At 43.3% G+C, this 27,837-nt stretch overlaps 1 protein-coding gene across 4 annotated transcripts; it reads right to left on the bottom strand.

Annotated features, from left to right (window-relative positions):
• Window positions 1-1,757: 1,757 nt before the first annotated feature.
• Window positions 1,758-24,331, bottom strand: LOC108927505 (GTP-binding protein 1-like). 4 transcript variants are annotated; one of them, XM_018740865.2, is made up of 14 exons: window positions 24,275-24,331; window positions 23,816-24,019; window positions 19,504-19,615; window positions 17,229-17,409; window positions 15,736-16,084; window positions 14,567-14,690; window positions 14,332-14,446; window positions 13,948-14,092; window positions 13,165-13,347; window positions 7,892-8,027; window positions 7,269-7,447; window positions 6,703-6,870; window positions 5,197-5,247; window positions 1,758-4,231 (listed from the first exon to the last, which is right to left on the bottom strand). In XM_018740865.2, exons 2-14 carry the CDS (start codon window positions 24,011-24,013, stop codon window positions 4,127-4,129), a joined length of 2,046 nt encoding a protein of 681 aa, XP_018596381.1. In that variant the 5' UTR covers window positions 24,014-24,019; window positions 24,275-24,331; the 3' UTR covers window positions 1,758-4,126. The 4 variants fall into 4 exon arrangements, with proteins under 4 accessions (XP_018596381.1, XP_018596383.1, XP_018596384.1 ...); XM_018740867.2 differs by lacking the exon at window positions 24,275-24,331 and adding an exon at window positions 24,105-24,249; XM_018740868.2 differs by lacking the exon at window positions 5,197-5,247.
• Window positions 24,332-27,837: the final 3,506 nt, after the last annotated feature.

Here is a 27,837-nt window from a genome sequence, read left to right as displayed (position 1 = left end):
TTCATCGAGAGGTCGTGACAGGAGGACATGCCAGCTGGGAAGTAAAGAATCTCTGTTTTGGAGAGGTTGAGTTGGAGGTGGTGATCGTACATCCATGAAGAGATGTCTGACAGGCAGGCAGCAATGCGTGCAGAGATGTCTGACGCACAAGGTGGAAAGGAGAGGAAAAGCTGGGTATCATCAGCATAGCAGTGGTATTTGGATCCATGGGAGGCTATGACCAGATCGAGGGAGGAGGTTCAGATCGAGAAAAGAAGAGGACCCAATACCAAGCCTTGTAGAACACCAATTGAGAGAGCCAGAGGGGAAGAACAAGAGCTCCGCCAGACCACTTGATAGGATCTGTCAGATAGGTAGGACTCAAACCACCTTAATGCCACACCTTTGATCTCAAGCTGGTTAAGAGAGGAGAGTAGAATCTGGTGGTTGATTGTGTCAAATGCTGCAGACAGATCGAGGAGGATGAGGACTGAGGAGAGGAGGGTGGCTCCAGCAGCTTAGAGAGCATCAGACACCGCCAGAAGGGCCGTCTTGGTGGAGTGACCAACTTTGAAACAAGACTGATAATCAACAAGGAGATGGTTCTGGGTGAGGAATTCAGACAGTTGATCACAGGCTGCCCACTCTAGGGTTTTAGACAGGAAGGAGAGGAGAGAGACCAATCTGTAATTTTCAACCAGATTGGAATTCAGGGAGGGTTTTTTTTAACAGAGGTGAAATTAGAGCAGTTTTGAAGGCAGCTGGGAAACAGTCAGAGAAGAGCAAGGAGTTGATCTTAGATATGAAGGTGGAGAGTTGCAGGGAAATGTTCTGTAGAACATTTAGGGTGAATACACTGTTCAAGGGTGCTACAGCTGGAGACAGGATTTGAACCTGTGACCTTTAGATTCACAGGCAGCAGTTCAATTTACTACGCTACTAGCTACCCCTTCAGTTTGTTATACTTTTGCTATATTGAATAAAATGGCTTTGTTCCATTTCTTCACTAATTTCACAGAAATTGGAATACGAATACTGCAGAGTATCAATTGTAGTTCATGTTGCACTCATTTTCACTTTTTTAAAATGTTTTTTCACATTTTTTCTGTGCTACCAGAATACTGTTTTTGCTTGCTAGTTATTGCAAAGAGGAAGCAACTATAATGGAATCATTAATGAAAAGTTCTGTAAATGAAATGCAGTTGCTGAATAGACACACTGAGTGAGTCGATACGAAATTTGGTGCCTTGTAGCAGTGTGGCCAGCCGATGTTATCATACGGCAGATGTACAACACTGGCACTTGAAAATACTATAATAAGGTAAGGTCTCACTGTTGCAATTCACAGATGTAAGTCGAGGACTGTCTGTATTTAACACAAGATTGGCTCCGACGTCTGCTACGAGTTATTTGGCTGTCTGATACTTCCAGTGGACCTTGTACAAGCAGTAATGCATTTGCTGCTGAATAACCAAACTCAAAGTTGCTGGCTCAAGTCCCAGAGAGCCCTGCCACTAAAACCAGCCATCATATATATACACTGTACTTAAAGTGAACTTCCAAAAAAGCGCTCAGACAACAACTACTGCCATGTTCAAATTCATTAAATTTCAAAAGGATTCATTTATATCCCATTCACACACATAAAATGCAATTTACTAACCAATTTATCCCCCAAAGCATTAGGAGCTTGGATAGGAAATGTCTAAGAAAAAATGTGTTAAAAGGTAATTGCCTGGAGTAGTTCAAAAATTCAAACAAGTCAAATTTCATGCTGGTACTTTATAATTTATTTAGAAGGATGTACAACACAAACTCACACCACTGATGATTTTTTTTAAAAAAATTCCTTTTTACACATACATAAAATGTCTCTCGAAAATAAGTCATGCAATACTATAAAAAAGGGGGAAAACGCATGGCATTTCAACAATTCGTTTGTTAAAATCCTTTAACCTACACATTTTCTTTTGAACCCATGCCTTATTAAAAGAAATACTATTTGAAAAAACCTAATAAAAATCCTTAATCTTAGAAAAAGAATAGAAATAATTATGTTTTAACTTAGTCCGTCTTCAGACATTCGACTCCCCGGTGTAAATAAATATTCACATCAACTCAGTTGGTTAAGGTTGTTCCCCCCCATTCTTTCAACACTGAAAACAAAGCTAAGTGGTGTGAGACCTCAAGTTGGGACAGTGCAGCTCTACATTTGCAATTCTGTACACAACCTACACAGCCACCAAGATACTGGTTTGTCAGATAAGGTCTTGATCCCTCAGTGGTGGGTATCTTTAGGGGAATCTACCCTCGTGATATCGGCATGCTGCCTGTTCAGGGCCCGCCAGTCAAGACTTATGGAAATTCAACTTGAGATACAGAGAATTACAAAGAGCACCTTCAGTTGAAATGAAGTCTCATCACATTTCTCAAGCAGGAATCCATGAACAAAAGGAGCCTCGACAGCATTTAAGGCATTAAACAAAGAAAGCTGAATGCCATGTGACAACAATTTTTGCAGCTTTTAAAGAAAAAAGGTGGTTTTGGCAGACCAATCTCCTACCAAAAAGTAATTTAAAGAAAATACTGCTCTCAAAATGACCGCTGAGGACCCAAAGCAAGATTACGAGATTATTCGGCATGACAGGTGGTTTCAGAATCAATTCAGTATAAACTGGTAGATACAGCGTGTACATTGACCCGTCCATACAGTCTGCTTTCAGAGGGACCAGCCATCCGAGCTCACTTATGCATGCCACGCCCTCCTGATCTGGAAAACAGTGACGGAGAAGACGACGAAAAGCCCTGCGGGCCCCCGATGGGGCTGCAGCTGTAGCACTTGGGTGCTGCTAGTCTCCTCAAATGCCCACAAACTACATAATCAGATACAACAGTGCTGGGTGAGAAGGAATTTTGCATAGCACAAAGCAAATTCCTACTCGCCTAATCCCAAACACACCGTTTAAATTCCTCTGATTATACCAAACCTGTATCCTATTCAAATCTGAATACATTGCAATCTATTTTATTATTCATTTTGTTTTTCCTCCAGTGAAGGCCGAGACACTCAGCTATGTCTATTCTAAAAAAGAAGGCCGTAAATTATTTGTTCGCTCTTAACATGTACCGGTATCGTACAATTATATTGGCAGGAACTCACAAGCTTCTTGCTGTATCAGGACAATTTACTCTTTGGAGGATTTTAATCTGATTTCCAGATAAATTGACAAGGAACTTTCTAGCACAGGGCATTTGCTGCCATGTGCTTCTACTTGTGGACCCCTTATACAAGGGTCGGCACTCGCAGCTAGTCACGCACTTTGGTGATGCTAGGCAGCTAATGAGGTCCCTTCCTGTGAAGGGCAGACCTTCCTCACTGCAATGAAGGGCCAGCTAGTTTTGGTCTGGTTAAATTCACATTGAGAGCATGCATTCAGCTGTAGCAAAAACACAATGTGTGAGAAATGCAAGATGCTCATTTTCTTTCTACAAGACTTTATCCTTCCTTCCTTTTTTTTTTTATGAAAACATTATATAAAAGCCACAAGCGCTGTGAAGCTGAGCCAGGTTGGAAAGATCAGAAGAGGTATAATTTACCCTTAAACCCCATGAACTGCTTTCCACAGCTTTCCAGTGATGATGGTTACACTTAGTGTAGGCGAGATATGACACCCCCCCCACACATGAATGTGCCATTGTGCCAATCGAATAAGGTGCAGTTGTTATTCAGTGCTTAAGCACCTTGAACTGGACACATGGAGGGTGATGAATGTCTCCCCATCACGTACATCCCATGAAAGAGTTGTACAACAGGTGTGGAGAAGACTCTTCTGAAAGAAGAATCTCAACAAACTCCAAATTAATGACTGCAATAGCCATGGAGAATATCAGAATGGCATATGCCGTGGAACTTTAACACATGGGTCTGATCAACTGGGGGGAAAAAAAAAAAACCCTAACTAAGCTTATCTGGATGAGTGGATAGACTGTGAATGCATGAAGAACAGAGGCTCACTTCTGATGGAGTTAAAAGAATAGACAAAATGGGAAGGACTGGGGGCAATCAACCTGGGTGTGCTTTCAACTCAGCGCATGTGGTCAGACAGACTTTTTACAGAGACATAGAAAAGTTGGGGGGAAGGGGCGATTAAGACCCTCCTACACCTCCAGCAGAGGTCACTGTTGAGCTGGTGAGAGATTTGCTTTTATGGCGCTGGCCTCCTCGTCTTCTGCCTCCACCTCCTGACTTCGGCTGAAAGGAGAAACACAGTATCAACAGAAAAAAAAATTAAATATTATCATGTTATCACAGTAACTATGCAACACATTCATGGAACTATTCAGGTCAGCATAGGTTCAGTCATGATGGCAAGATTTCACCAAAAGAACCATCTGCATTTATTGCTTTGATATAAAAACAATTTGAAGAAAAAATAAGGAATTCTAGGATTTTACTGCCACTAGTAAGGAGTTTGTGGATTTTCCACAGAGGGAAGAAACCCTAACAAAATCTGTATGGTGACACAGACAGAGAAATGATTGTGTCGATCTTTGTTGTAACCCGACAACCTATTTGTAAAGAAAACATAGCCCATAAATGTTGAAATGATGACCTGACTATAGTGTATCCAGTAGCGAGAAGAGGCCATATTCTACGGGAATGACAGAACCCAATGTTTTTGAGCATTACAAAGAGCAACTTGGACTCAAGGCTAATCAACAACAGTGCACCTAAAGGGACAAAGCAAGGAGGTTTTAGTTCCAGCTCCACTGAGCTCTCCTTCTCAGTAGTGTGTGGTCTTTTGCTCCAGGACTCATTGTGGGATCTAGTATGCTTAATCAAGACTATGATTCTTCCTCAACCATTCCTGATAACCTACAGGAAGAGGAAAAAAAGAAAACCACACTGATGTGTTTTTCTCCAAAACAGCAAGTTTTAGGCTTGGTAGTGAAGTCAAACTTATTATTGTTGTCAAATAAGCAAAATTAGTATTTAATGATCATCTTGTGAATTCCAGAAAACTCCCGCATGTACAGTGGTCTGCATTAACTAGAGCTGAGGACCTCTGGCCAAGACTGAACCCATGTAACCTGCTAAGCTCTTAGTGGCATCTGAGGAGCTGACAAATATCTACACTGAGCACTCAAGGGTCACAGACAAATTACACCCATGTCATACAAATGGAGAACCAATAAATTAGAATTTTTCTCTTTTACCTTGTTCTCTTTGTTGCCATCTTTACTCTGCAAGTCCTCCTCCCCCGCTGTCTAACAGCGAGCCGCAAGACATGAAAGCAGGGAGGAGCGCAGGAGACATGTCAATAGATTGGGTTACGGTGAAAGTGTCGGGATGCGAGTGGGGAGAACAAAAATGAGTAAGAAAAAGCAAAGCAAAAATAGGTGACAGATGAAGTGAACAAAAAATGGAAGAATAAAAAGGAAGAAAAGGGATTTTGACAAAGACTGCACGAAAAAGGCAGTAAAATGTGGTGAAGTAGAAAAGAGTTGAGAAAGATGCATGGGGGCGGTGGCTGCCAGGGCACTACGAGACGCAGAGAGATTACCCAGCAGATCGGAAAGGACAGGAAAAAGCTGCAGGCGAGACAAAGGGCTGGCAGCGCGTGGAAATAGGGTGCACGCCGCCAGTTACTGACTGCGTCTAATCTCTGTGCGTGCAGCCAAATGCACTCATGCGCACGGCCAAGAGATGCTGACAGAGAAACAAACCACTGGCGCATTTCAGATTTCAACCTGCTTCTCTGAACCTACCGATCCAAAGCCTTCTTTCACATCTCCATTGCTGCCATCTGTACAAGAAAATATAGTGCACCAGTCCCTGTCCTGCTCAGCCTTCTCATCTCCCGCCCTTTCATCTGTACTTCTGCACTGCAGTGCAGCACCCAACTTCATTTTCCTGACTAAAATACATTATGTATCCAACAAAAAAATGAGTTTCACTGCTTACTGCACTGACATCCAACTTCATTTACATCTTTGTTCTCCCAAATATTCTTTATATTTACCTATTTTTTAAAAATGACCAGGCTATATAAGCAGATAAATTATTAAGTACCTTAACATTAAGTTGTTTGGGAAAAAAGTGTTACTTGAATGAATAAATATCAATGTATTTAACTGGTGTTTTTTCTAAAGCAACTTATAACTTTAAGATACTTAGTAAAATGATTTATTCATCTAAACAGTGGTCTTTATTGAAGAAATTCAGGATATGAACCTTGGTCGAGGGTGCTACAGGAGGAGTAGGGACTCGAACTTTGGTCCTTCTAGTATAAGGTGATGGGTCTAACAACTACACTAAGCTGCCCTTTAAATAGGGACAGCAGTGTGTGAAGAAGCATCATGATGGTGCAAAAAAACCATCAACCTTTTTTCCACTACTCTCACCAAAAATTTTGCTGTGATACACCTACAACTGTTTTCACCTTCTCTCCCCTGTGTGATTTTTTCCGTTTCCAAAAATCAAAATGAAGCTGAAAGGAATAAGATGTGATGAAATGCCAACCTTTCATAATAATGCAAAAATAGAACTTGAATAGCTGAAGCATTGAACTTTCAGCGAAATCCTGGGACAAACAGAAATCATCTGGGGAAATTATTGTGAATGGCATGACATATAAAAATGGTGTATACACACTTTGTGATCACCCCTCATATTTCCACCCCACTGCTAGCCACCACCCCCAACCTTTGGATTCCACTCACCTGCTGCTGCACTGAGTGTGGGCTGGTCGGTCGCCCCTGAGATGCCATCTCCTCGTTGAGTGATGAAGCCACGGCATCTTCCCGGCGTGGCGCAGTCTTCTTTGTGGACTGCATCTTCATTTGTGGGGGTTTGGCATTGGAGGGTAGGTTATTGCTGGACTGCAGCAGCTGGAAACGTGATTTAGAGTGCAACAATCGGTCATTACATTATGAAGCACCTCCTCACAAATCTCAGCTGTAAGCTTTGAGGAGTGCCTCATCATAATTAATTGAGGTCAGCTTGGGTTAACTGCTATATTGAAGCTTTTGCTGCACAGCTGATGGTTGGCTACTCTATATTTTCCAAGGCACGTGTTACGGGAAATAAACCCGAACTCCTCCTGGACTTTATCACAAATAGAACATCGCCACCTGGTGGTAAAAGTGCAAAATGCAGAACATTTTGTCATTTCTGAGTTGCCAAAGGAGACCCTTGTGACTAAACAGATCAATTAAGTGCAGCAGCAACTGTCAAACTACACATTTTAACCTTAACTGCTTTACATCTCTTCCTAAGGCCCCCTGACCTTAGTGATGGTGCCTACAGCTTTGGTCCTTCCTTCCCTGAAGACCAGCCTCTGCTCTGTGTGTAGGTATTCTGGGGTCTTGATGAAGCGGAAGTGCACCGTGGCTTTGTCCCCTGTCCGCAGACAGTCTTTGCTCATAGACAGGATGGTTGCCGTTTGCCTGATGCTCCCACAATGCACTACATGACACACAATAAACAGAGACAATTTGCAAATAATGCTAATGTGCACAAAGAAAGGTCAAGGAAGATGCTGCCTTTGATTAGATGAGCCAATGATAAGGTACTTATTGAAAAAGGCACATTAAGAAATAAGAGTGGTAAGCAAAGGGTCTGGATGTACAGGAATTATTACTTATCTTCATTTATCATTAACACTGTTCAAAGCAACTTACAGCATTAAGCCACTTAAATGATTTCTCCATCAACACAGCTGGGTCATTTTTACTGCATCTTGCTCAAAGGTACTACAGCAGTAAATGCAATTGGAACATTCGAGTGCAAGGCAGCAACTCCAACCACTTTGCCGTAAGACTGGTACTTGTTTGTGTAGGCCTCAAAAGCACTCTTGACCCAGTTGAGCACCAGGGATTGGTTTGCAGTCACCGGTGTTACCGAACTTACCCATGGCCTGGTATCTTGGCGAGATGGTGGTGGGGTGGTGTAGCACCAAAATCTCCGCCTCAAACTCCCAGGATGCCTGTGGGCTCAGCTTTGGTGATACCATCACCATGCCTTTCCTGATGGAGGAGCGCTTGATCTGAAAAGCATAAGCAGACAATGAACAAGGAAGCACTTGAAAACAAAGACATGCACAAGACATGATGAAAATTATCCAGAGACAAGGAACTAACTTATGTTTTTCTCCACTGTGATGATCAACACCTTCACAGAAATACCTCACACCTGCAACTCTCTGCTTCCTGATGCTTTTCTTTTCATTAATTCATTTAGCTGATGCTTTCCTCCAAAATGACTTATGTTAAGGTTACAATTATTACAGATATAAGCTTACAATTATTTAGCCATTTATAAAGCTGGGTAACCTTACTGGAGCCATTTAGGGTACAGCTGGAGGTAGGGATCAAACCTGCAACCTTTGGGCCCAATGGCAGTAAACTATGCTACCAGCTATCCTGAAAAAAGTAGTTTCAACCACTTACTAGTGTGACTTCCTCTTACAAAAATCCACAGGGTAGAATATCTGTAAACACAGCTTACATTCTGACGCTTCATTGACGGAGGTTGCGGCAAGAACACTTTTAATACTTCTGACTTTTCCATACCAATTTTTACTCTCAGTTGACATTGAGGCCTACAGTCCACTAGAGGAAAAAAAAAAGTTCATGGCTTCACTCTACTGGCTTCTTCTGTTTCAGAAGAGAACTCAAAGTCCAAAAACCAATCATTAGATGTAGGTGCTGGTTTTAATCAGTGCACTCAAGCTATTTAAAAAAACAGCACAGTGTCTCCTGAGAAACCGCAAAAATCAAACTTGTTCACTTGGTAAAGGTTTTAAAAAATAAAAAAAAACTACAGGATTTAACTGAGGACAGAGCATTATTTGGTCTAAATGTATTAGGGTGAACTCTTTTCCTGATGTTCAAAAAGCTAAATGTATTGGAAAGGAGCTCAACACAAAGTGTCTATTTTGCCTCAGATGTCTTGTGTTCAGAATTTCAGTTATCTATACTTTAAACTGCAGCAATTCAAAAAACTGACAATTAAAAATTTAAGTGGCCTTCTTTCACTCTTTATAACGGTCTTATTACTAATAAACAACATACACAGCAGTTCAATGCCTTCTTACAGTTCAGGGAGTTCCTCCTGTAGCAACGAGTTTCTGTACGATTCAAACCCAAAATAGCTGAAGACCAGTGGATGAGTCAATGCTGTGAGTTCATGATAACTTAGAAAATCCTTTAGAGGATGATACTACAGTCATCCTTGAACATCAGGATATACGATATATCTATAACTGATGCCACAAATGACAGTTTTTAAACTTATGGTAGTGCGATAGTTACAGAGAAGACAGGACTGTATGAATATTGCTGGAACTATTATACCTTAGACAACAGATAGAAATGTGCCCCTTATGAAGAAACTAAAACCAAGTCTTTTGTTTACCCCGCCCGGTATGGGGTCACCGGGGCCCCACCCTGGAGCGGGCCTCGCATGCGAGTGCCTGGTGGCCAGGTCTATGCCCACGGGGCCTGGCCGGGCTCAGCCCGAAGCCATGACGTGGAGCCGCTCTTCGGTGGGCTCACCACCTGCCGGAGAGACCGTAAGGGGCCGGTGCATTGTGATTTGGGCGGTGGTCGGGGCCGAGTGCCTGGCCGACCCAAACCTCGGGTGCCAACTCTGGTTTTTGGGACTTGGAATGTCACCTCACTGGCGGGGAAGGAGCCTGAGCTGGTGCGGGAGGTTGAGATACCGTCTAGATATAGTCGGGCTCACTTCCACTCACAGCTTGGGTTCTCGAACCACTCTTCTCAACCAAGGGTGGACTCTACTATTCTGGCGTTGCCCAGGGTGAGAGGTGGCAGACAGGTGTGGGCTTATTAATAGCCCCCCAGTTTAGCCGCCATGTGTTGGAGTCTACCCCGGTGAATGAGAGGGTCATCTCCCTGCGCCTTCGGGTCAGGGAACGGTCTCTCACTGTCGTTTGTGCTTATGCACCTAGCGGCAGTGTAGAGTACCTGGCCTTTTTGTAGTCCCTGGGGGGCGTGCTGGAAAGGGCTCCCACTGGGGACTCTGTCGTTCTACTGGGGGACTTTAACGCCCACGTGGGTAGTGACAGTGACACCTGGAGGGGCGTGATTGGGAGGAACGGCCTCCCTGATCTGAACCCGAGTGGTGAGTTGTTACTGGATTTCTGTGCTAGTCACGGTTTATCCATAACAAACACCATGTTCATGCATAAGGGTGTCGATCAGTGCACTTGGCACCAGGACACCCTAGGTCGGAGGTCGATGATCGACTTTGTAGTCGTTTCTTCTGATCTTCAGCCATATGTCTTGGACACTCGGGTGAAGAGAGGGACTGAGCTGTCAACTGATCACCACCTGGTGGTGAGTTGGATTCGATGGCGGGGGAAAAAGCTGGACAGACCTGGCAGGCCCAAACGCATAGTGAGGGTCTGCTGGGAACGTTTGGCAGAGGCCCCTGTCAGAGAGGTCTTCAACTCCCACCTCCGACAGCGCTTCAACCAGGTCCCGAGGGAGGTGGGTGACTGAGTCTGAATGGACTATGTTCCACGCCTCCATTGTCAGGGCGGCGGTTCGGAGCTGCGGCCATAAGGTCTCCGGCGCCTGTCGCGGCGGTAATCCCCAAATACGGTGGTGGACACCGGAGGTAAGGGATGCCGTCAAGCTGAAGGAGGAGTTCTATTGGGCCTGGCTGGCTCATGGGACCCCTGAAACAGCTGACGGGTACCGACGGGCCAAACGGAACGCGGCTCTGGCAGTCGCCGCGGCAAAAACTCGGGCTTGGGAGGAGTTCGGTGAGGCCACGGAGGAAGACTTCCGGTCGGCCTCAAAGAGATTCTGGCAAGCCGTCCAGCGACTCAGAGGGGGAAAGCAGTGTTCCGCCAGCACTGTTTATAGTGGAAGTGGTGCGTTGCTGACTTCAGCTGAGGATGTCCTCGGGCGGTGGAAGGAGTACTTTGAGGATCTCCTCAATCCCTCCGACACGCCTTCCGTAGAGGAAGCTGAGGCTGGGGACTCGGAGGGGGACTCGTCCATTACCCTGGCTGAAGTTGCTGAGGTAGTCAAAAAAACTCCTCGGTGGCAAGGCTCCGGGGGTGGATGAGATCCGCCCCGAGTTTCTCAAGTCTCTGGATGTTGTGGGGCTGTCTTGGCTGACACGCCTCTGCAGCATTGCGTGGAGCTCGGGAACGGTGCCTCTGGACTGGCAGACTGGGGTGGTGGTGGTCCCTCTTTTTAAGAAGGGGGACCGGAGATTGTGTTCCAACTATAGGGGGATCACACTCCTTAGCCTCCCTGGGAAAGTCTATGCCAGGGTACTGGAAAGGAGAATCCGACCGATAGTCGAACCTCGGATTCAGGAGAAGCAATGCGGTTTTCGCCCTGGCCGTGGAACACTGGACCAGCTCTATACCCTCACTAGGGTGTTGGAGGGTTCGTGGGAGTTTGCCCAACCAGTCCATATGTGTTTTGTGGACCTGGAGAAGGCATTCGACCGTGTCCCTCGTGGCATCCTATGGGGGGTACTTCGGGATTACGGGGTTCGGGGCTCGTTGCTACGGGCTGTTCGTTCCCTGTATGACCGGAGCAGGAGCTTGGTTCGCATTGCCGGCAGTAAGTCAGACCTGTTCTCGGTGCATGTTGGACTCCGCCAGGGCTGCCCTTTGTCACCGATTCTGTTCATTATCTTCATGGACAGAATTTCTAGGTGCAGCCAGGGAACGGAGGGTATCTGTTTTGGTGGCCGCGGGATCTCGTCTCTGCTTTTTGCAGACGATGTGGTCCTGTTGGCTTCATCAAATCAAGACTTGCAGCGTGCACTGGGGAGGTTTGCAGCCGAGTGCGAAGCGGCGGGGATGAGAATCAGCACCTCCAAATCCGAGGCCATGGTTCTCAGTCGGAAAAAGGTGGATTGCCCCCCCCCCCCGGGTTAGGGGGGAGCCGCTCCCTCAAGTGGAGGAGTTTAAGTATCTCAGGGTCTTGTTCACGAGTGAGGGAAAAATGGAGCGGCAGGTTGACGAACGGATCGGTGCGGCGTCCGCAGTAATGCAGTCATTGTACCGGTCTGTTGTGGTGAAGAGGGAGCTGAGTCGTAAGGCGAAGCTCTCAATTTACCGGTCAATCTACGTCCCTACCCTCACCTATGGTCATGAGTTCTGGATCATGACCGAAAGAATGAGATCGCGGATACAAGTGGCAGAAATGAGTTTCCTCTGCAGAGTGGCTGGGCGCACCCTTAGGGATTTAGGGTGAGGAGCTCAGTCACCCGGGAGGAGCTCGGAGTAGAGACGCTGCTCCTCCGCATCGAGAGGAGCCAGTTGAGGTGGCTCAGGCATCTGTTCCGGATGCCTCCTGGACGCCTCCCTGGTGAGGTGTTCTGGGCATGTCCCACTGGGAGGAGGCCTCGGGGCAGACCCAGGACACGTTGGAGAGACTATGTCTCCCGGCTGGCCTGGGAACACCTTGGGGTTTCCCTGGAGGAACTCGAAGTGGTGTGCGGGGAGAGGGAAGTCTGGAGGATTCTGCTCGGACTCCTGCCCCCGCGACCCGGCTCCGGATAGAAATGTTTCCTCATTTTTTGTTCCCTTTAAAATTAAGTATTGTGATAAAAATTCAATGGACCACATAAAATGTTACAGGTACACACACTGGCTGAAACTGCTTGGCCTGAGTGGGGTCGCGGCAAACCGGAGGGCGCAAGGCTGGAGGGGGAGGGGGACATACCCAGGATGGGACACCAGTCCATCGCAAGGCACCAGGACTCGAACCCCAGACCCACCAGAGGGCAGGACCTGGCCAAACCTGCTGCGCCACTGCATCCCCCATGTTACAGGTAATAAGTAAAATAATGAAGTCAATCTGCAAACCTTAACCCCAAGGCAGGAACTACTATCTCTTGGAAATCAAGGTAAATGCTTTTAAATAAATAAATAAATAAATAAAATAAATAAATAAATAAATTGAAACAAAATTAAAACTACAATTAAAAATCAGCATCTAACAAAGGTGTCCAGAGAACTTTAAAAATTACTACAAAGCCTCTACAACAGAATAATATTAGGATGAGCCGGCAAAAATGCTTGTCTTGGGTGCATTCTTCTTTGAAAAATAATTATGTCCAAATTCCATCAGTCATAACCTAATGAACCAGAGTGAGTGATTATGACAGAGTAAGACACGGTTACTGACCTTCTTGAGAGCAAAGGAAGCCGTTTGGCCACCCCTGACCTCTTTCACTGGCATCCTTTTGCGGTGGATGGACTTGACTGCGATGGGGATGAAGTTTCCCAGGGGGTCAGGGCCCAGCAGCAGCACATCGTTAAGCCGTATCAACCCTCGTAATGTGGTACCCGACACCACGGTGCCCACGCCCTGGGTCCAGGTGGTAGGAAATGGGGAGGGTTCCAGTTAGTTAGCACAACTGTTTGCCTGGGCTGCTCTGGCTTGGCTAATGTCATTAACAGCAAATTAAAGCATATGAGAAGTTGAAACACAGACAGACAGAGTGTGTTTCACTATTATTAGCCTGTATTTATATGACACCTTTGTTCAAGATTATATGTATTAAATGATAACAGTGAATTTATCCGTTTATACAGTAGGGTATTTTTTCCTGTATCAGCTGAAGATAAATACCTTGATCAAGGATTCTACAGAAAGAGTGAGATTCAAACCCAGGACCTCCAAACCACACAGTGAAGGCTCTATCCACTATGGTGCTCCATAATACAAAGTTTGTCGACAACTGGAACATATTGCTCCAACATACTAGTAAAAGTGTGTTGGATCGGTGTTTTTGAATTGTACTTTGGACTTATGAGCCAAAAACATTTTAATAACTGGAGGGAAACTGTCATTGCATGCTTAAGGTAAGTACTTAATATAGATGCTTCATTTATCTAAATGGAAGTAAGTGAGGGACTGTACATCTCCTAATGTAATAATGTAAATTAGTGTGCAGATGGAACTGACCGGTACAGAGTATGTGTCGTCAATCTGAAACTCTGCAGGCTCCTCATCACTGTACGATGTCCTGGACGAGAGCAAGTTGAGGAACATCTTCAGCAGGTCCATGTTTTCTCCTGTCACATTGGATATCTGGAAGATGGGGCACATCCTGCAGGTGCGTACAGATGGGAAACAAAACAAGACGTTCACAAACAGGGTGGCGCAAATATGTTGCTCATACGCTACAGACATGGCAACATATGGAATATGGTGAAGGGAAGGTGGAAATGCAAGCACAAAAACAAGCAAATGTGGCATTTGGGATCACTTCTGCGTGGCTGGCATGTGGCAGACGGCAGACACACAGAGCACTCGGCAGCTTCAAGGTAGCAGCGCGTGACGGTGTACCTCTCAGAACTGAAGTTGGAGGCAGTGACGATGACATCATCTTTGTTCTGCACCAGAACGGGGATCTTCCTACAGCCTGGAGACTTCAGCAGCCTCTGCAGCAGCTTGAGGGTCTCTGAAAAGTGCAAGTGTATGTACAAGCATGCACACAACTTCAAAACATGGTAAATTCTCATGATTCTCTAGTGTGAAAATGAGACCCCTCCCAAGAAGGGGACCAGCTCAGGTTACTTACCTTGCAGAATGTTGGTGGGACACATGTCTATCTTGGTCACAACCACAAACACGGGGACATTGAGAGCCAGCGCCAGGCCCAGGTGTTCCTTTGTCATGCCAACAATTCCAGCATTGCTTCCAACCTGTTAGATGAATATTTTAATATCTGTACTGATTAAACAGTGGGAAACTAAATTTATTGAGTTCTCCCTGATGTCTAAGAGGTAGTGGGTTCAGATAAGTGTCTCAGTGTGTAGAAGCACAAGTTAAACAGTTACATGATCTGAAGGGCCTCCTCTGAAATGCCTACAGTGGGACAACAACTGACAGACTGCATGTGTGCAGGTTGCACCTTTTAATTGTATATCAAGGTTTTGGTGATCTTGCATGCCAGACTGTCAACTGACAATCATGACAAGACCTTAAAATTTTGGTCAACATAAAGAAAAGGTAACATGAAAAAAAATGATGCTATGCTGAAATCCTGTTGTATAATACACACACACACTTTCAGAACCGCTTGACCCAGACAGGGTCGCGGGGAACCGGAGCCTACCCGGTAACATAGGACGTAAGGCCGGAGGGGGAGGGGACACACCCAGGACAGGACGCCAGTCCGTCGCAAGGCACCCCAAGTGGGACTCGAACCCCAGACCCACTGGAAAGCAGGACTGTGGTCCAACCCACTGCACCACCGCACCCCTTGTTGTATAATATTTAAAAAAATAGTTACAAAAATGAGTGAAACAAAAAAATTTATAAGAACAATATTGGATATGATGTTAATGTGCAGATGTGTCGCACAATTCAATATTAGTGATATAAATTCTTCAATGATACTTTTAATAGTTCCCTATAGTTGATTGCAGAGAAATGTCAAGTTCAGTGGCAGTTTATTGATTTAAATAAATTTCTCAACTATTCATTACATATTGGTCTTTTCAATAATTTCTTTTTTGTTTGATTAAGTCAACAAATTAAAAAAAAAAAAAAAAGAAAAAAAGTTTCACTGCTAGTAACCCCTTTTCCACTCATATCAAGGCTGAGTCAATATTGCTGGCTACCAGCACAACTCTGTATGGGGCTGTTTGGATTTTGTTTTCAAAGTCATCTCAACCAAGTAAACAAATGGAAGTAAAACATGTCACGAAGGTGCCAGTGTGATGGCAAGCCCATGATCGGCCTCACCATCAGCATGCAGAAGTCAGGCAGGTGGCCCGTCATTCCGAACACAGTGGTCTTCAGGTACTTCTCGTGGCCGGCCAGGTCAATGAACGTGATGACTTTGGAGGACTTCTCACAGATCTTAGTCCAGTCTAGGCTTCCCCCGTGACTGTCAGGCTTGTTGACTACCTGGCCCTCCTGGTCGAAACCAAGGATGTCATTACCCACGCTGCTGGTGCGCCCACTCTCCATCTCATGTTTGTGCCGGAAGAGCTTCTGACGGGCAAAGCCACGTCCGTTGTCCAGCTCGCCATGGGTCAGCACACCTAGCAGAGTGCTCTTGCCTGCGTCCACGTTTCCAACCACGGCCACCCTTTGGGGGAGAAGAAGCCCAGGCAGCAGCAAACATAAGGGAACTTAAAAGGCCACCTCATTTGCACTTCCTCCATGAATGAGTAACCTACTGAACTGGCATGCTGCTGCCTACAAGGTCACGTGTTTTCCAATTAGAGCCCTGCGTTTCTTTCCAGCCACTTCCCCCAACTTAATTGGACCCATTAGTAGGCAGTCATAATTTTGCACTATTTATTAGGCACGAGGGCAAAAAAGACTGCAACCACTCGATACACAATATAAATTTCAATAAAGTATTATAAAATACCCAGTGGATTGCAGTACTTATGTAATTAAGGGTAGCGACTAACAAAAACTTTGATACACAAAGTCAGGGACCTATGAGGCTGCTTATGGCCTCAAATAGCACAAACATCCATTTTGTAAACAAAATATTTCAACTTCTCATCTGCACTGTTCACGGTATAGTTTTTGTTAACCAGGCAAATAAGACATTGTGATCATTACCTAAAAATAAAAGATTCCTAGGACCCTAACATATATTAATGTTCAAATCATTTCAGAATTTACACTATAAGGTAGTTTAGAGATTGATTGTATTTATATTTAGCCCACACATAAAAGCATAATGGAAAAATTACATATATAAAATGTTACAAATTGCTCAAGGCTATATAACGTGAAAAGAGAAAAGAAAATTGACTGTTAAAGGTTTTGGAAATTAAGTCTAACTCTTGTTCATACAAAGCTCTGCAATTAGCAAACTTGATGGATACTTTTGATCAATAACCCGAAAACTACTGAACATTTGACATGTGACTAATTATAAAGCAAGCAAGTAAGAGCTAAAGGAACAAAAAGAAGAAATATCTTTGTGACCATTGCATTGCTGCTGAAGAAACTTTAAGAGGAGAGAGACCCAGGTTTGCATTAGAAATCAAGAACCTCCAAATACCCAACCCTGCTAGGGGTGCCAATTTCAACCCCCCTTACGCCATTCTCTGGACTGGAAAGTGCAGAGAAAATTCACCATTGACTAAAGGTGGCGCAAAAACCCTGTTGAGGCCCGAAGGATCCCTGCTAAGATCTCTGGAGGACTGCAGTAGGGATGGAGTACTGACATTGGCTGTCTGCATAAAGCAGCACCCCCAACCCATCCTCACCTGACCTCCAGGAAGTCTGCCTCGCCCACCCTTCGGCGGATGAGGTAGTCACGCACACGTCCTCCTGCCTCAGTGCGCTCCCGCAGGAGGATGAGGTCGGCCTCCAGCTGCTCGGTAAGCGACTGCACCGTGGCCACCGACGCCTCCATGTCCGCTTCAGATAAACCATAGTCACCACCGTCTAGGAATGGACACAGGTGGAATGTGGCCATCAAATAAACATCACTCATGATAACTCTGACAAATAAATATCAAGGGTACATGTCCATCTTCAGCTTCCATTGATGAACCAACACTGCCAATCCCATATATGTGCAAGAAAATCTGAGGGTCAGAAACAAGAATGGCAGCAGGAGGAATACATAAAGCAAGAACTGATCAGACATCTACAAATTTGAAATAAGGTTAAGTGTGAAAGGAAGGAAAACTAAGGTATGGGAGGTAATAAAGTGTGGGCTGATAACACTACCGAGTTTGTTGAAAGTTGCTTTGGAGAAGAGCGACTGCTAAATGAAAACTGACGTGTCTGATAAAGGATTGATGGGAAACAGAGAGAGGGAAGAGAAACTCCACTGTACCAGCACTATGAGCTGTGACCTACAGCCTTGTATGGGTCATGCCATGGATCTGCTGGTGTAGCCAGAAACCACGGTGACAGTACAACGCACCTCTGTTAGGTGTTTAAAGTTGTTTTCCCCAAGGACTTGTTGTCCCATCGGACCTGGTGCTACAGGGTAAACCTGCAGCTTTCTAAAGTGTTTGGCCAGTGGGTCAATGTCGGGGGTGCAGTGGCATGGCAGGTGTGGCCAGGTCCTGCTCTCTAGCGGATCTGGGGTTCGAATCCTACTTGGGGTGCCTTGCGACGGACTGGCGTCCAGTCCTGGTATGTCCCCTCCCCCTCAAGCCCTGCGCTGCTGGGTTAACCTCCGGTTCACCGCGACAAGCGGTTTCAGACAGTGTGTGTGTGTGTCAATGTTCCACACAGGAGAGTTTCTGCAGAGGTAAATGGTGGATATACAGTGTATATATACAGTCTATGCAACACAAGGACTAAAGGCAAAGCTGAACAAAGGTCATCGTATGAAAAAAGTTGTATAGCTTTGTCTTGATTTCCCAAGGATGTTAATGAAGGACTGTGAGCAGATTTACTTTAATGAAGATTATGCTTTTCACTCCTATGCCTTTACCCACCACCTGCTACCAGAAGCAGAGTCCAGTTTCCTGTGCATAACATGGCATGTGGCTTTTCATTTGCAGTATAACAGCTTCCTTTGATATAGGACAACGTGGGAAAATATACACACTGGATCTTCAGCTTACAAACTAGAGTTACCAACTTCTAAAGACACAAACATTTTCCCGCTCATTTATTTTCACTAGCATTCTCTATACTTACTCTATTTTCTAAAATGTTTTGTTTCTACCAGAGACACCCAAATTCAGATCACTTTCACAGTGCTCACAGCTTACGTCTGGCATTTGTGAGCATCAGTAAACAATAATGAAAATGTTGCATATGTTTACAGAATGAATCTGTCAACAATCGGCACTGAATAGGAATTAATGGAGGTGACATCTTTATATTAAATCAATTAAACTTTTAAATTACAAGTAGATCAAAGTTTACAAAAAATAAGACTTATAAAGCATTTTATCTGCAGTCAGTGCATGAACAGTATCAGCAGATATACAGTGTTGCTTGAAAGTATGTGAACCCTATAGGGATAATTATTCTTGTAAAAAAACATTTAAATGAACATATAAAATCTCAATCATAAAATACTTATAAAATGAATAAATTATTAACACACCTGATTCTACTTACCTGCTTGGTTTAACCAATGCAACTTGGGGTTCATTTGTGCAGCTGCACAACTTGTATGTTTCTACCACACACACACACACACACACACACACACACACACAATTTCCTCTAAAGTAACATACACATCTATTGTGTCACATGAGAAACACGGATTCTCATTAAATAACCTTTTCATGGTAAAACTAAGGGACACAAATGATTCGCATACTTTCAAGCAGCACTGTACAGAGGTAGTTATCTAACACCGGGAAATTTATTTAGCAATGGTTCTGAACAGAATAAATTAAACATTTTGTTACCAATTCACATCACAACCAAACTCCCAAATATTTCATATTTCCCACTGATGCCTGATTTACCCCATGGGGTGCCACACATCCTGAGTTGAGAATTAGTGGTGGTAGGGAGGTAAAGGTGAGGCATGCGTGGAGGCCTGAGCAGCTTCCTTACCGGAGCCCACTCCCACGACATAGATGGTCTCCCCGCAGCCCTCCTCCATGCGGTCTCTGAGCTGTCGCAGCAGTGAGTCGTACTGCTCCCCATTGGGGCTCACCAGCGCAAACTGCATGGGAAGAGACCGAAACGGGTGTTTTTCTCTGTGCCACTGTGCTGACAGTGCAGTGCAGGTGCACAATGACTGTGGTCCCTGCAGTGCAATAGGGACCTGTGTCCCACAAAGAGACATGTCTCTCTGTAGCCCCTCCAGAAGCAGACCAGCTCGCAGTTCCTACACAAATGTCTCCCAGTATTCAGCAGATCTCACCCCCCCATCCTTCTGTGCAGAAAAGAAAACTTTTTATACTCCCAACCAATTAACAAAGTTAGGTTTGTCTTACATCATTCAAACAACATGCTTCCCAAGGTTTTCCAGATGTTTCATCAGCCTGTGAAAGTCACAGTCAATCTATGTCTATAGCCAGGAAACCATCGCCTCAATATGTTCCAACATGTTTCTCGAATTTTGGCACTCACTCACTGGGATGTCCCATGGAAAAGTTACCCGGTGGCACGCTCTCTTGTGTCTGCACAATACGGAAACTTCAACATTCACAAATAGAAGTTATTGCTCTGATTTTTTTTTAAAAATCTGCCACTGATACACAGATAATAAAATGCATTCAGATCCCTTAAGACTTCAACAGTTAAATTATTTAAAACAGATTCTTCAGCATGAAGTTCAAAGCGCAAAACGCATCAAAGTGTAGCACTGCTGACTCTATGTTCCTCTTGAACACAAGATATGGAATTGAACCCAGAATAAACTTGGGGTTGTGGCACTCCAAAAATATGGAACTAAACATTACCTGTAATTACCATCAGCTTCTCTGCTTTTCTGCAACAAAGCCTTTTCACCATGTTTACAACCTCATGTGCTCCACTGCACTACAACACATTGAAAACAGTTATTTCAATCCCAGGAAGAGTCGTGACATTAACGGAGGAAATTACAACACTGACTCATCAAGGACCACTGAGGATGTTAAGCAAATAGAATCCACACGTAAGCCACTGTGGTTTCAAACTAAGTGAAGGGGTTATATGATTTCTTTGAATGCACAAGGCTACATTACAGTAATAGAACTGAACACTCTGGTTATGACCCACATGGTGGCCAAAGGAACAGTACCCGGTACCTACAGAGGCTGATCGGTAGTTACATCCCACCAAGAGTGCTGGTTTCTCAGTTTAGGCTCCAGTGCACTGGAAGAAACTCCCTCTGACCCTCAAGAACTGCTGATTCCCTTCCAAGCATTCAGGAAGGTCTCAAAATGCATCTCTTTCAGACCCAATTCAATGCTGTTTGGAGCTGAAGATGTCAAAACAAACAAAGAATTTTCCATAGTCATGTGTCTGAAATTAATGCTCTGCCTACTGTGAAATGCACTTTTGTTTACTCTGGGTTATATATCACTTTGGAGAAAAGCATCTGCCAAATGCGGAAATATTAATGTACACGTGGAGGCACCAACCTGGGGCAGATGAGCTGGAATACTGCAACAATACTAGGGTATAACATCACAGAAAGCTACTCACTGATATAATGGTCTGGCCTTCAAAGTGTGCTGATGCTGGCCCCTTAAAAAGCGCAGATTTTGAACTTTTTCAGAGATAAACTTTTGAGATCCATTTCTGAGCACATTTCTCTTCCACAGATGGAGACAAACGCAAAGATAGGTGGCCAGCACTGACCAAATCAGACCGGACCAACTCCAAGAGCTTCCCCGATGGAAGGCTGCCATCAAGCCCGAAGGGCCCACGCTGACCTGCATGCCGCAGCCACAAACAAATTACTGCCATGCTGCACAAATGAATATTTCATGGCAAATATGTCTCTTCTTATCTAAGCTGCTGGTGGAAAAGCAAAAGGTGGTGATTTTGAGTTTAAGCAAGTGAACCACTGATCCCTAGTCATCAACAGATCTCCAATACCCCAATTCCCATCTATTTTTTACTCCACTAATTAATGTTGACATTACATCTGGATGCCTCAGAGCAAGTGTCTCGAACCCTGGCCCTCGTGAAGGACGTAATTTGTTAGCCTCAGTTCCTGGCAGGCTCTTCATTATTCAGCTTTGATTGGAATTTTTAATGAACACTCACATTTCAAATCACTTTTAAGAAAAAAAATGAACAAGTTGAGAACTCACTATCTCATTTCAATCACAATATACCAAAGTCAAACATTACAAAACTATTGCATGACCTAATATTCCCTTTAGTTGCTCAACTGAGCTGCACGATGCATTGAAAGAAAGCATCTGCCAAAAGCACACGTAGCTGTGAAACTGAAAATAAATTTTTAAAAAAGTTTTTCTTAGTTTATCAATACTTACTACTCAGCTGTTGAGGAGCTAAAAACTAAACAGCCAAATATTAAATTGATGAAACCAATTCAACTATTCATTTTAAAATGTCTTCAAGGACCAAGGCTTCAGATCCCTGCCTTGGAGAGACCACACACACCTCATTATTACATGCATATTTGCCTTAGAACACTCAATATTTGAATAGCACTGGAAGAGACAAATATTCTTACAATACAAGCTTTAAAAGAATTCGCTATATAGCATTTTATGGGCCACGGAGCATACTTCTCCCACACTCTTCAATAACCTGGTTGTAATCAGTAAGCGCTGCTCCTGTCACAGGCCTTGCTTCACATTAGAGAGCTCCGAGCGCAGAGGAACATGACACGTTTGTCCTTCTCTCTGACAGTCGCTCCTGGGGGTGGCAGATTGTTTTTTTTTTTTCTTTTTTTGTCACAGGTACTATAGAGATCAGAGCTGTCACCTTGTTATTATAAAGTCCTTGGTTTCACTTTCACTCCTGCTGGAATACCCTTGACCAAGGTACTTTTGCTAAATTGATACGATATAGTATTTTGGTAACTCATTTTAAAGTTGGTTATCTAATCACTGTTAGTCTCACTGGACAGGTGTAATATATTTAAAAATTAACAATGAGGTAATACTGCTGGGACTGTTCCATGAACCTACACTCTACCTGAAGCATCTGACTCCAGCTGCCACCTAATAAAAAAAAGCAGCATGTAAGCAGTTCAGATGAGAATGCATACTTTTATACTACTGAAAATGCAACAAATGTCACCACTGTAAATACATCCTGTCAGACAACAAAATGCCTTAATGTGAGTCACATGAATCTTGGTATGCCCTCAGACATGAAAAACAACACCCCACAGAGGAAAGTACCATGTTACACCAGGGTTTCATCAGATAAAGCACTATGGCACCATGCTCAGAACACATGTCATTTCATCACCAGTGTCATGGAGGTCAGTACAGCCTTGCATAGGAAACCTGGACGGAAACCCCTTTCCCAAGTCAAGGACTTCCAATTGAAGTATGGGTAAGACACAGCACTCTTGCATCAGCAATGCTTCATATTATTATTATAATTCACTTACTGAATCTGACACTGAACAAACATGTCTAAAATACAACTAGAACTTCTAGGGTTAAGAATGATCACACTACAAATTTTACAAGATGATTCCCGCCAATTTTTCTTAACGTTTTATTTTTTTCTAAAAATATTTGCACGTAGAGCAGTCGAAGCGAGCTGTGTTTCCACACGAAGCCGACAGGTGTGACTAAAACGCACTCAGACGAAGGAGGAGTTTCGGAGCAAATTAATTAAACTGGCTGTTATTCTAATATAATAGCAGCCCGAAAGAAGAGGCGCACTGTTACCACGGTGACTAACGTGAAAATTATTATTATTACCACCACTATCATCATCACCATCTCATTACCTCAGACAGGTCTTCTAATCAAGAAAATTTCCCAAATCGGACATCAAAAGTTTTATTATTCAATCAAATCATGTTGTTTCGTCAGCTGCAGGAGGCTACTCTCCTCACTCCTGCACTTTTCCGCGTTAAAAAAGTCCGTTTTGACTTGACTTGTGTTAGAAGCTTCCGTTACATATTTGGTTCTTACATGACATGTTCTTATTTTCTTCTCCTTTCCCCATAAAAAATAATATATAAAGGAATTTATCTGTTTCTGCGAGCTCCCGGTTGGTCCCTAAGCAAACACAGTAATGGCGGCTCGAGACGTGTCATTCATTTTACGCTTCTCCCATTAGCCGACTAGCTAACTCGACTCTTCACACTCCCGACTGACATATTTTGTGCATTATAATTATCATTTACACCATAAAGTCTTCGAATAAAGCTTACGCAAGATATAATTTCATAAAAACGAACACTTGTAACAATATGGGACATGCGGCCTACCTTGCTGGTGAGGTCTAAATGATCCCCGGGCTCACCGTTGAGTATATCACCGTCCTCGAAGCTCTCTGTGCAGGTTCCGTCTTCTGTACATCCCCGCTCAGGTGCAAACATGCAAGCAGGTACGACAGACTCAGCAGCTGGGGGTACCATTGCACCCGAACTTAAATTCGGCTCTGTCGCCATCGACGACGCCATCATCAGCAACTTTATTAAACAGAAAAAAGGGTAAGTAGTATGTCAAAACACAAACAAACACACACTGTTCTTGCAACCAGAGTTTCACACCAACCTAACTTGCTAGTAGCACCCGGTACCCTTAGCAAGGCAATTGATTGTAAGCGATCCACTCCCTCTTCTAATAATTATTTGTGAACAGTTAATTACTGACATGAACTTTCAAAATATGCTTCTATTTTGATCGTTAGTTCTTCACTATCAAAAATATTACTACATACATACCAGGGGTTATGCTTCAGTACCCACTGGGTACTCACAATTTGAAGTCACAACCACGCCCCTAGTGAATTATTCATAAAACCTCATGTAAGTGGTAGGTGTTATTCCATCAGCCCCACCTCTTTTCATATCCCTCACTGGAACCATCCAATCAAAACACTTTGAGCTGAAAAGCCTCGCCTCTATAAAAGTGTAATATTTTTATTCGTGTTTAACACGAGACCATCCAGTCTTAATTCCAGGACTATATCGCCCCGCCTTTTAGACAGTTTTATTTATCGTACACAGAAGACGGTCCAATCACAAGTGTCTTTCAACATAGTTCCTCCTCTTTTGTCATATTATTAAATATTCAAATTATATACTTCCATCCATTCCCAAATTACGTGTCAGTATGGGCGTGGTCACAGAGTGGGCCCTGTTAGTGCAACACGTTGCTAGTCACTGCTGTGACTCCTGCAAATTTGGATGTTATGAGAAACACATTAAATATTTAATCTATTTATATTAATAATCAATATTATAATTATATTATTTATATTAATCTTTTTTATTTCGTATTGATATGTTAAACGTAAACAATACAAACATTTAGATAAACTTAGTGTCTATAAATTTGACAGTCTTCCTGAATATATAGAACAATATTAAAACAACCTTTCACAAAGTGTGGTAACATTATTTTTTTACCCCCTTGTGTGACGTCAGCAAGTGCAAAAAGTGTCACGAAACCTATATGAAAAGACACTTATTTAAAATACATGAACCATTCACTGTATTACTTGTAATGCATATACAAATGTATGCTTTTAGCATACAGTATTTTAAGAATTAATACATAAGCTGCCAGGTGACAGATCTGAATCAATATTTATAACCTCCAGGAAATGATCATCTTATTAACTATTTCATTCAAATGTAAATCTCTGAGGATACCAGGAAAATCTTGTCTGATGTATGCATCAGTTAAGAATGAACTCAAATGCCTGGCTCTTGTCCTTATGCCAGCATTGTATATTTCTAATCTCTCCTCACCCACAATGAGGTGTGAATTACCCACCAACCCAGAATGTGCCGGACAGCACTGTTCAGAAGCTGAACCCAAACACAGAGACAATCGTAATCTTCCTAAATAAAGAAAGTAACTAGAAATTTATCCATAATCACACAAACATTATATATAATATGTAACCTTATGCAAAAATTGATTAAATTTATTTTTTACTCATTAATCTACTCTCAATAGGGGGTGCGGTGGCGCAGTGGGTTGGACCACAGTCCTACTCTTCGGTGGGTCTGGGGTTCGAATCCCGCTTGGGGTGCTTTGTGACGGACTGGCGTCCCGTCCTGGGTGTGTTCCCTCCCCCTCTGGCCTTACGCCCTGTGTTACCGGGTAGGCTCCGGTTCCCCGTGACCCTGTATGGGACAAGCGGTTCTGAAAATGTGTGTGTGTGTGTGTAATCTACTCTCAATACTCCATAATAACAAAATAAAAGCAAGATTTTAGAAATTTTTGCTAACTTGTAAAAAAAAAAACTGAAACTTCACATTGACAGAAATATTCAGACCCTTTACGTAGTACTCGTGGGGGCTGTGCGTGTACTTGTACTTGTGTGTGTTCTCAGTACTCAGTTGAAGTGCATTTGGCAGCGGTTACAACCTCGAGTCTTTCTGGGTATAACGTGACAACCATTACACACCTGGATTTGGGGACTTTTGTACTTTCTGTGAAGTATTCAAGTTGAGCAAAAGTGAAAAGGTCTGAATACAGTACTTTCTGAGTGCACTGTACACAGACCACTACATAAGTTGAACTCTACTCCTGAACTCCCAGCCTCTTGAGCTTGTAAACTTCTAAAGAATTTGTCCCGTTTTTCTTTTTATAGAGATGTGTCCAGCTGTTTAATTTCTTTTTCTGTTTTTCAGTTATATTTTAAACTTATTAGTCAGTTACCTGGATAGAGTATAAAATGTCAGATTAGCTGACTATTTAAGTTTCTTTCACAATACCAGTTACAAGTACCAATTTGATTTGTTATTTACATTTAATTTATTTAAATATTAAACATTTATTTATTTGTTTAAATATACCATACCTCAGCAAATAGTCAATCAAGTCATTAATCTATGAAATATCCATAATATATTGGGTATTACACTAGTTATGTATTATTACCATTTTAAAGTTACATTTGAATTAATATTGAATGCAAATATTTGTTTCAGATATTAAAGGTAGACATATATTAGAGGTACAGGAAGCAGTTAGAGATATTCTCATGATAACAATATTAGCACAATGAGCTCATTTGGGGCAAAGGCAATGTTCAGTAGCTCTTCAGACATCTTACAGACTCTGAAAGAAAAGTATTATTGGTATTCCTGAGAATATTATTTGTATAAAATTTGATTTAGTGAAACTCCAGGAAGGGTATACTAATATACAAGTTAACTGTAACTGCTGTAAAATGTTATGGAAGGAGAGTAAATTACTGTCCAGCTGCCAATATTAACTTCAACACTCTGGTTCAAGCTGCTTCCCAATTCCTACAAGAACTGTTCACACATTACGCTCAGGTCGGACCATTACGTTCATATCGTCTATCTAAAGCTCTTGTTTTTTGTAAGATAAATTTTCTTGACAAATTGCGAGAAGGTTATTTTTAAATGTGGATAAATATAGGGTTCTGCAGCTTTAGAAAAGTCTTGGTTTTCGAAACTGTTCACACATACTTCTCCATATTATATCAAAAGTAAAGTGAAAGTATGTCAACTCCATATGCCCCTTAGTTTTACCACAAAATCGTTATTTAGTGAGAAGCAGTCTTTCTCATCTGACATAATAAGAGTGTAATGACCAGTTCCATATGTTGCTCTAAAGGAAGTCATACTATGTGTAGTAGAAAAACAGAAGTAGTGCAGGTGCAGAGGGTTTGACTCGGGCCTGTTTTCTGGAGGGTCTGGGGTTCGAGTCCTGCTTGGGATGCCTTGTGATGGACTGGCATCCTGTCCTGGGTGTGTGCCCTCCCCCTCCGGCCTTGCGCCCTCTTCTGCCGGGTTAGGCTCCAGTTCTTCGCGACCCCGCTTGGGACAAGCGATTTCAGACAGTGTGTGTGTGTGTGTGCGCGCAGGTGCAGAAATAAGTGAATCCCAAGTTGCACTGGTTAAACCAAGTTGGTAAGCAGAATCACAATTGTAAATCACAATTGTTTATTCATTGTATGAGTTTATTTTAAGACTGGAGATTTAGTTTTCATAAGTTTTTTTCACTATTGTATACCAGAACAATGACCATCCCTATACACTTCAATGCTTTCAAGCTGCATTGTATTGATCCATATATTTGGGGTTTTTTTTTTTTTTGGAGGGGGGGGTCAAAAAAAAGTGTTACATTACAAGTGCGCTATTCACATACATTTTCTGAACTGCTTGTCCCATTCGGGGTCGCAGGGAGCCAGAGCCTAACCTGGCAACACAGAGCGTAAGGCTGGAGGGGAAGGCACCCCAAGCGGGACTCGAATCCCAGATCCACCAGAGAGCAGGACCCGGTCCAACCCACCGCGCCA

Source organism: Scleropages formosus, chromosome 20 (assembly GCF_900964775.1).
Source record: "Scleropages formosus chromosome 20, fSclFor1.1, whole genome shotgun sequence".
Classification (NCBI taxonomy): Eukaryota; Metazoa; Chordata; class Actinopteri; order Osteoglossiformes; family Osteoglossidae; genus Scleropages; species Scleropages formosus.
Note: the sequence above shows the minus strand (reverse complement) of the source record. Positions and strands in the feature narration are given on the sequence as shown.

Coding starts and splice junctions, on each gene's coding strand:
- LOC108927505 (XM_018740865.2), bottom strand. CDS start 24,013: ATGATGGCGTCGTCGATGGCGACAGAGCCGAATTTAAGTTCGGGTGCA. Junction 13,348..13,947: donor ACGACACATACTCTGTACCG/GTCAGTTCCATC, acceptor ACCTGGACCCAG/GGCGTGGGCACCGTGGTGTC. Junction 8,028..13,164: donor CTTCCTTTGCTCTCAAGAAG/GTCAGTAACCGT, acceptor TATGCTTTTCAG/ATCAAGCGCTCCTCCATCAG.